This window comes from Thunnus thynnus, chromosome 4, assembly GCF_963924715.1.
Source record: "Thunnus thynnus chromosome 4, fThuThy2.1, whole genome shotgun sequence".
NCBI classification, from domain to species: Eukaryota; Metazoa; Chordata; class Actinopteri; order Scombriformes; family Scombridae; genus Thunnus; species Thunnus thynnus.
The window spans coordinates 19591381-19601373 of NC_089520.1; the positions used below are offsets into that span (position 1 = coordinate 19591381).

Sequence of the window (9993 nt, forward strand, 5' to 3'; positions counted from 1 at the left end):
TTAAAAATATATAGTTCCTTCTATTGTACTAGGGGTACAAATATGACGTGACAACAATGCATTGCTTAACAACTTGATTTTACATGAACAGTGTGGGCTTGTATCTGCAGCAAAGTGAGATGGCTACCTTCACAGGCACATAAGCACCTGCATATCCATCACACACTATCAGAGTAACCAATCAGCAACCATAAGTTTAGTATGCACTTTGACATATTCAATTTTCCACATGTGAATATTATATAGTGTGTAAATCAACACCTTCTAAAGAATCAATGTGAATCATTGACAAACTTTTACCTGATGTTGGTTTCACTAATGTTGGAAAAGTAGAGCTGGAACTAACAGTGCTACTTCCAGTAGTCCAATCTGGTCAATGAACAAGGTATGAATCAAGTACATTTCAGAATACTCATGATAGGACAGGAGTTAGAGAAATGGAAGTACAAGGTGTGTTAACATTCAGGCCTGGTGAATAAAAAAACATTTACACTTTCAAAATAACAAATATAGTTAATAATTTGTGATATTGTTCTGGCTTTCTATTTCAATTTATAACTTGACCTACCTGTGGTCATAGTAAGTGTTGGCGTTGTCTGCATCTTGCTTGACTCTTTGTCTACAATATCTACAATAAAAGAAGAAAGGAAGGTAGATTTAGCCCTGTCAGTCTCATGTGTGGACAACTGTGTGAAACAGCGTAATTATTTGTGTACTTGAGCTGTTATTTTCACAGAACTACAAACCAAATAACATGTTTGTTTGTTTGTTTGTTTTTTTACAATTGTGACCATGTGTATGCATTGATATGTATGTTTTTGACTTTTGAATGGATGTGTTGTAGCAATGTAGCATGTATTCATGTCATCTCTGACTTACCAGTCAAGCTGTATCCACCACTACGAGGAGACAAAGAGTTGGGTCCACTTCCCAAGGTGTAATCACAGCTGGCATCCTTTCTCAGAACAGAACGTAGAAGTGTCAACAAATCATCTATTGAGACAGTAAACTGGCAGGACTTCCGGTTTGTTGAGGTCGTTTCCCTCCGGATGGTTGTCGTTTTTACTGGATGACTTGCTTCTCCAAAGTACAGGTTACATCTCGTATCATGTTTAGCAGATCCAGGCAGCGAGCAAGTGAAGAGAACAGAGTCACCATCAACATGCTGGTAACTCATCTGTGGTTTCTGACCTATCAGAAAGATTAATAAAATAATTAAAAGTCAAAGCTATAATGTGCCACTTTGCAATCAAGTACACTATAAGCTGTACATGTATTTATAGATGTCCTACACTCATACAATACAACACTTATAATGCTTAACAACTAGCTAAAATAATAATTCAGTGTATCTGATATTTGTAATATATAATACAAAGTGTAATCAATTTTGTCATTACTCAAAATCAAATTTACACCTGAAATATAACACCAAGCCACTTATCCTGTGCTGACACTATCAAGATATAATAATATCAGTAGATAAGAAGTAATAGTCACTCACTCTGTATGGTGATGGAGGATGAGTCACTGTGTGGAGACTGAGAATATGTGCCTCCCAACATGGCAGTGTAAAAACATTTCACTTCAACCTCAGCAGGTGAACTCTGATGTGCCATCTGCAGCAGTTCAGTTCCTGTCAGTGTCTGCAGACAAGACAGGACACTGATAGTTCCTCTACTTAAAGTGTAGAAATAACACTGAGACACAAGCACTGATGGTGGACTCTGACAGTTCAGTGTGACTGAGTCTGCCTCTGTGATCAGCGGTGGATTCACTGTCAGTTTAGGACGAAAAGATGCTGAAATTTTAAGCATATGTTGGATTAAATAACTAAAAATCACATTTATTTAAAATGCTAATTTTTTATTTCTAAATTTATGAATACTCACGTTGAATGCTGATAGAGGACACATCACTGTTTGGAGATGGATAAGCTATAAGGTAAAAACATGTCACTTTAACCTCAGCGGGTGGACTTTGATTTGTTATCTCGAGCAGCTCAGTCCCTGTCAGAGTCTTCAGACAAGAGAAACTTTTGGCAGGTTTTCCATTTGTGTGGAAAAAACATTGAGACACTGATGGTGGAGCCTGACAGTTCAGTGTGACTGAGTCTGTCTCTGTGATCACCAGTGGATTCACTGTCAGTTTAGGTGGAAGAAGAGCTGAAAATTTAGAGGAAGAAATATGTTATCACATCAAATACTGAATTGTTGGATTAATGTGGTGAAATTCCTAATGAGAAATTGTGATTTAATGTACTGTATAGGAAGTAGAGAAAATATACTGTACATCCATGTACACAAATTATCATATTAACTGCAGACTGTAATAAACTGTCCTTACTATGACAGTGCAGCTGTTTATGAATTAATATCATACTCAGGACTGACCTTGTGCTTTCATCTCATGAAAGGAATCTGTTGGAGAAACATGTTAACAAGAAAAACAGACAAAATAATAACTAATCAATAACTTATAATTAAAATTCCTGATTTCTTCAGACTGATGGAAAAGTATAAAAACATGCTGATAACAATACAAACATTACATGTTAATCACTTGCTTGTGAATTAAATGTACATAAGTGTGTTTTTGCCAACATTAACTTTGAAAGAGCTTGACAAGAGGTTTAACTCACATATAAGGATGACGAACAGCAGGTGTCCAGCCATGATGAAGCAGAATAATGTGAACGTCCAGCAATCCTTTAACGACTACACTTGTGTGTCTGACTACATGGACTTTGACAGACATGAATGTCATTTTACAGAAGTTGCTCTCAGGAAAACCACAGCAAGCATCAGAAGTGAATCACACTGACAGACAGGCCACAGAAACACAGACACACATCATTTTATTCAGCCCTCAGTATGTGTGGTGCTGTATATTTAGATCAAATCTACCACAGTGCTGGTTAACTGGTAGAAATAAAAGGTTGCTCATCATTTCTGTTGCTTTTCTAATTGTCTTCCTTATTGTTTGTTTTACTTGTTCTTTTTTGCTAAATTGGGTAGGACTGGTGATATAAATACATACTACACATCACATATATCAAAACCAGGCCTTTAAAAACTTCATTTTTAATGGCCTTGTTTTTATTGTTTTTGAAGTAACATAATGATAAAAACACATCAACAACCAATCAACTTCAGTCTTAAACCAGCAATAATTAATAATCTGGCCACTGGGGGACAGCAGAAACACGTTGTGAATGCAACATTGACATATCATCACCTTTTACGTGAGTTAAACATCAGAGATGCTTTGACATGAGCAGGAACTGCTTGAACTTCAGGTAGTATGGTACTGGTGGACTTCCTTTGGTAGAGTTGATTTTGAGAACCCTTCTACATCCTCAGCAGGTATCTCAGGGTGACCAATATTTCACCCCTAAACCAGTACGCCTCACCTGAGTGGGGCAGCAAAAGGCCAAACTAGCCTTCACCTGTAGAAGGGTTCCAACTGTTTCCTCTTTCTATGCCACCGCCACCTTGAGCAGATATCAGCTGCTGCTCCTGTGTCCTTGATGGCTTTCTTCAGCTGTTTAAGTGACAGCCGTATTTTCTGGAGAAAGTAATGTACTGATGCTGCTGGAAAGCCTCTACATCCGACTTCAATTGGAAAGCGCTGCATGCCAGCCTTTTGCATGGGCTTCATCAATCATTTCCTGATACTTGGCTTTCTTGAGCTCATGGGAGATACCAAGACTGTCCTCTCATAGGACTGTGAGTACCACCAGGAAGATTGCCTTGGTGCTGGATAAGAGCACCATATCTGGGCGAAGCAATGTTGTGGCCACCTCTTCGGGGAAGACATGTTTCTTTTCAGGTCCACTTGTATCTCCCAGTCTGAAGCTTCATTAAGAATGGAGTGAGTGTGCTTGGTAGTTGTTTTGCTTGGCATTGACTCTCCTACTCTCAGGAGTCCAGATTAGTGCAAAGCAATAATAACCTTTGAAGTTCTTCTCTACGTGTTACACGTGTTATGGGTGTATAAATAAGTAGAGTCTGTCTACTTATGTACATTTGTGATGCACTTGGTTTTAGCTTAGTAGTCAACGCTAAACACTTTAACACTTTAATATCCTAAAATTAAAAGTGTAATAAAAACAAAAACAAAAACTGGATTTCTATACTTATATCCACTTTTATTCAAATACAAATATAAATAATTTTGCTGCCTCAACAAATACAGATACAAATGCAAATACTGGGCTCTCTGCACATCCCTATCACCTACATCAATTTAAAGATACAGTATAAAAGACACATTTACAAGTTCCTTAAAAATAGTTCTTTAGACTGTCTACTTTCTCTTTCTCTATACAGTATAGAAGTTTGTCTTTCAATGTGCCTGTATGGTGCTGTACGCCATATCCTTCAGGGCTGATGCAGCTGGCTCTTCAGAGATGGTGGAGTACGTATGGTATGTGTCCTGGGGAAAAAAAAAACACCAACTGTAAGGACTCTTTAACTCTATAGCAAGAACCCATACAGCAAACATATTCAATACTATGCCTCATGTCTGACTTACAGCCTCATTTTTAAGCTCCCCCCCTTTTGGTTTTTCAGGACCTGCAAATAAGAGAGAACCACAGACTATTATTTTCTACTGTCTGTAAAACTAAAAGAGGTGAGATGTGTAGGTCCTCTGTAAATAAAAAAGCTTATATACCACCTGATCTATGTCAAGAATCTGACAATCATTGTGCTCGCCTAAATTTATACATCTGTAATGAGTCTTCAGTGATTAAATACAATATCTGCCTGTATCAAAAACAAAGTAACATGTTATGGAAAGTGTAAGTGTTAATACTAAAATGTATTGTTATGTTTGTTGTTTGTTGAAAAAAGGTGGGAAAGCAACACTGTTATTGAATGTTTTGCTTATTTATTGATATACAGCTTCTGTAATTAATGGTAGTCATACTACAGTGTATACCATCTGGTATATTTTTAAAAAGACCTTTAAAAAAAACTAATGCAATACATATATTGGGAAAGTTATTTACTATAAGTAATATACAGTAGAAACCTGTTCTCCGTCCTTTAAAAGACCATTATGCTACATTCAGGTTGGTGTAAAGAGAAAAGCAGCTCACCAGTAGGACAGTCAGCACCAGGTCCAGAGCTGATCATACTGTAGGCTTCAGCATTACCTGCAGGTAACTTGTTTGGTAAGAACAGAAGAAGTGAGAGACATTCATGAACACATTAAATCAACCTGAGGAGCCTTGCAATTATGTAAATGTTACATCTGAAATTACCTCTTTCTCACCACAGTCAATATTTCTCATGTACACCAAGTCATCTACAACAGAAGGCAAAACAAAGCTCAAACAAATATAAATGCCTATAGTATCTATGAATATACAGTAATGTTGCCTGACTACTTAATATGTACATTACCAGTGAGTTTTTCTTGTGTCCTACACAGAAATAAAGGGGGAAACAAGTTTTAATAAAGACTTTGTCTTCATCACACGAGAAAGCAGAAAACACTACATTGTGGGACAATGAACAGAATATCCAGAGGAATATATTAATTTCTCAAAACACCTCTGTGAATTATGTGGTCAGTAATTTAGAGCCGAGGGTTTGATGGGATTTAAGAAAGTGAATGAACTCTCTCTACTGATTCAACAACTAATGTCTTGGTTCCCTCGAGCAAGGCACTGTTCTAGTGATTCTGCTCAGTGGCTGAATGAGAGGACAAGCTGCACAAGGAAGCTACAGTACATGAAGCTGAATGTCTGTATGAAAGTGGTAAAAAAAAGAAAATATTTAGTCACTCAGCTTTTTCTAAAAAGATTTTTTTTTTTAAAAAAAGATTTCTTACCTGTTGCACAAATCTTTTTCTATAAAAAACAAACAAATAATATCTCAAAAAGCAATCAATAAACATTAAGATCAGGAATCTTTAATGATCAGTCTTGTCAGATTGAGTTCCTTTTAGTAGCTGTAATTTCTATGAACTGTGATCAGTGGAAAAAATATATATATAATATATAACAATAACGTAATAGTTAAGATTATGAAAGTTCTGTTTTTATTCTTATTAATAATTAGAGGCGACCTAGATGGGGGTGGTTTCACATTTTTGAAATCTATTGAAAAAAACTGATTTTTTAATTTTTGTTTTTTGTGCCACTTGCACATCATAAACACAACATTGACATATCATCACCTTTTAAGATGATATGGCGAGCTTGTTAGCAAATAATTAGTTACAGAGAAATGTCATTAGGGCCCAAGCATGAAAGTGCCAGGGGCCTAATGGCCCTGTATCTCCCTGAAAGTGCAAGGAACCTATTGTTTTTGTAGAGATTATTATTATTCTAGTACGCCATTGCATTTTTGAGGGGCTTTGGATGCACACATGCCAGTACTGGTGAAAATTGCAAAGTTCTGTAGTGACTGGACTCAGGTGTGGCCAGCAGGCTCCATAGTGCCCCCGAACGAAGGGACATGTTGCGATAAAGTTGCTGTGATGTTCATGAAGTTCAGTGGAATCATTGCTCTCATCATTCTTGCCATAACTGATTTTTTTTTTAAATTTGCCCAGCAAAAAGTCAGCCATTTTGGATTTTGTGTGTCAATTTTCATTTCAAACATGTTTGAGACTTATAGGATACAGAAAAACTCCCCAAACTCTGCACCTATGTTTGAACTAGTAAATATTTCAATTTGTATCACAATTGGGCTTGGGCGTGGCATTTCGGCTCTATAGCGCCCCCTAATTAATTTTAGTATTCTTGAGGTGCTAGGGGTGCTCCAAAACTCACGAAACTTTGCACATGCTTCAGAAGTGACTTAACTTGATATCTGATATGGGTTTTGGGTTTGGGTGTGGTAAAATGGCCAATAAGAAGTCAGCCATTTTGAATCTAACCATTTACAGGCGTTGTACTTTGATGAACATCTTCTAGAGCTTTAACCCAAGTAACATCATATTTGGTAGGTTACGTCTAAAGACTTTTGCGGTGCTAAATTGCGAATCCAGGCCTGAACACATCCACAGTACTGTGCAAAAGTTTTAGGCACCCTAAATGTTTAGATTCTTATCCATTATGCAATACCATCAGGAAGGTGTCTGATCGGTCCCAAATTTATTCATGACATGACAATGGCCAGTTCATCAAATGTATACACAATTTCTAAAAATCAATCTCCAGTGCCACATACTGGACACAGGAAATAATATTTTACCCATTTACACAGTGTCTGGTAATCATGACAATTCAGAGCCATGTCGACAATATTCCAATACTGATACTACGGCTAGTGCTCCAACGCACACAGCTTTGAGTTGTGTTTCTGGCCACCTAGTGAATTTAATTCACTGTATTTGAGCTCTGTTTTCTTTTTAGCTCTACCAACTGGGCAATATCTGGCTTTTTAGCTGTTAATTGCTTGACTATGTTCACCAGCTGGTCCCCAACAGTATCTGTCTGTCGTTTGGTGCTGAGCGAGTAGTGTCTAGTGTGTTTTTAGACTGTTTTTACTGAAAACAGCTGCCTATGAGAGCAGTGACAGTGAACTAAAACAGTAAAGCTGCTGGTCGTGCAGCTAAACAATCACCTAAAACTTTATAGTTCGGTAAATCCAGGGGGAGCTGCAGAGTCGTGATCATCTGTGGATTCACTGTAGAGGTCATAATTCTCTGAAAGTTCATAACTACAAGTGATGCCTCTCACATTTGATATTATATTATAGAAATATCAATTATAGCTGCTTTAAAAATACATTCAGGTTTGATTGGACACATTGGATATAGTTCTCACCAGTTCTTCTTTGGGTACAGAGAAGTGCAAATCCCAGCAAGATGACACCTACTGTTACTCCAAAACCAGCCACAACTACTACCAATTTCCATATCAATATCCACGGTTCTGTTTTGGAACAACAGAGGCCACAAACCAGTGTCATTGCAACTAATAGGAATTTAACATAAATAAAGTTGTAAACATGATAAATCAGGTTAAGAATATCTTAACCATCATAATTATGCAATACAGGTTGCTTCACTGTAACACTGCAGAGCAATAGCCTCCATAATGCTTAAACCGAACAGAAAACAGAAATGTACAGTAGTGTCCACTGTAGATGAGTTGGTAGCAGTTTTTAAATTTAAAATATTAAATCTTAGGATTCAGTAGATTTAAAGGGATCAAGTTAGTTTCATTGCTAGGTGTGTTATTAAACATAATAAAAGGACACATATTTCAACATTTTCAAAAAAGGTCATTACTGGACTAGTTTTACAGGAGTTAAAGAAGTGGAAGCACTGTTGACATTCAGACCTGATGAATAATGATAGAAAGACCTTTCAAAACTTGATCACATTTCAGATTCATAGCATACTCCTGGTGATTTTAAAAGAAAATAAATCAAATATAATCTGTCACATAAATCCATATTTGTGCCATTTGTATTATTTGTACACTAACATTCAAATTGCTAAAATTAATATTTATGTATCATCTGAGTTCAATGTGTGATATGTAATACAAAGACAGTGTAATTAGATCTATCATTACTTAGAAAACAAACAAAAAGAAAACCTTTATCATCTCCGCCCACAGGTGACTTTGTAATGGAAATGGAGGTTGTTAAATCAGTTTTTCTTTTGTTGTTTTCTGCCGCACCTACAAAGAAATCACAAGTGAAACTTTACATCACACTGTTGTTTTTATGTGCTGATACTTTATCAGCACATAAATGCTTTAGTAGATATAATAATATCAGGTGATGGGAATAATATTCACTCACTTTGTATGGTGATGGAGGTTGTGTCACTGTGTGGAGATGGAGAATTTATATCTCCAATCTTTACAGTGTAATAACATTTCACTTCAACCTCAGCAGGTGATCTCTGATGTGCCATCTGCAGCAGTTCAGTCCCTGTCAGTGTCTGCAGACAAGGGAGGACTCTGACAGTTCCTCCACTTAAAGTGTAGAAATAACACTGAAACACAGACACTGATGCTGGAGCCTGACAGTTCAGTGTGACTGAGTCTGTCTCTGTGATCACCGGTGGATTCACTGTCAGTTTAGGTGGGACAGATGCTGAAAATTTAAGCATTCAATAACTGAAAATTGCATTTATTTGAAAACATTTATAATGATACATTTATAATGGAAGAGGATGCACTGAGCCTGAGCTCATTACATGAATTATGTTTTTAAAAAGACATAATTTTTTAAAAACTACACTTCCTGTAAAGACCCAACCCCCCAAATTGAGAGCCACTTTGTTGTTTGTAATGACAATATAACATGATATAAAAATATAATAAGTATAAGTCCACAGCATTAATGTTCACTCACATTTTATGGCAACGGAGGATGTGTCACTGTGGGGAGATATAGACTTTGTCTCTCCATGTGTTACAGTGTAAAAACATTCCACTTTAACCTCAGCAGGTGAACTCTGATGTGTCATCTGCAGCAGTTCAGTCCCTGTCAGTGTCTTTTCACAAGACAGGACTCTGACAGTTTGTTCACTTAAAGTGTAGAAACACTGAGACACAGACACTGATGGTGGAGTCTGACAGTTCAGTGTGACTGAGTCTGTCTCTGTGATCCCCGGTGGATTCACTGTCAGTTTAGGTGGAAGAAGAGCTGAAAATGTTGAAGTAAACACATTTTAATTTAATTAAATAATTGCATTTTTCAAGTGTCACGATCACAGGTTGTCATCTGTGTTTTGTTTGCCAACCTCAAGAAAGCTGATCTCACACAACCTAAAATATAAGCAGGTCTTGTTTTGTTGACCCATCCATCCCACCCTCCTTCTCACTATGTGGACTTTGTTGCTCTATAATAACATTACCATATTTCTTCCTTTGCTTCTGTGATAATTACTATGGCCTCTAGATACTTTGTTAATTGATATGGCGTTTTGGTGAACTTGCTTAAAAGACAGATTTTGTTGTTTTTCTTGGGAGGATGGTCTTATTTTTTTAAATGAACTGAAACCAACACCAAG

At 36.9% G+C, this 9993-nt stretch overlaps 1 protein-coding gene and 1 long non-coding RNA gene across 2 annotated transcripts; both read right to left on the reverse strand.

Annotated features, from left to right (window-relative positions):
• Positions 1–412: 412 nt before the first annotated feature.
• LOC137180808 (uncharacterized) lies at positions 413–2918 on the reverse strand. The gene is made up of 7 exons (XM_067586055.1): positions 2642–2918; positions 2394–2420; positions 1893–2165; positions 1505–1801; positions 880–1191; positions 569–628; positions 413–468 (listed from the first exon to the last, which is right to left on the reverse strand). The coding sequence occupies exons 1-7, from the start codon at positions 2673–2675 to the stop codon at positions 413–415; spliced, it is 1059 nt and encodes a 352-aa protein (XP_067442156.1). The 5' UTR covers positions 2676–2918.
• A 5643-nt stretch (positions 2919–8561) lies between these two features.
• On the reverse strand, positions 8562–9639 carry LOC137182263 (uncharacterized). Its single transcript, XR_010928293.1, has 3 exons — positions 9333–9639; positions 8775–9071; positions 8562–8650 (listed from the first exon to the last, which is right to left on the reverse strand). It is a non-coding gene; the product is annotated as an uncharacterized lncRNA (long non-coding RNA).
• Between the last annotated feature and the right edge of the window lie 354 nt (positions 9640–9993).

Coding starts and splice junctions, on each gene's coding strand:
- LOC137180808 (XM_067586055.1), bottom strand. CDS start 2,675: ATGGCTGGACACCTGCTGTTCGTCATCCTTATAT. Junction 1,192..1,504: donor ATCCTCCATCACCATACAGA/GTGAGTGACTAT, acceptor TCTTTCTGATAG/GTCAGAAACCACAGATGAGT. Junction 629..879: donor TGGTGGATACAGCTTGACTG/GTAAGTCAGAGA, acceptor CTTTTATTGTAG/ATATTGTAGACAAAGAGTCA.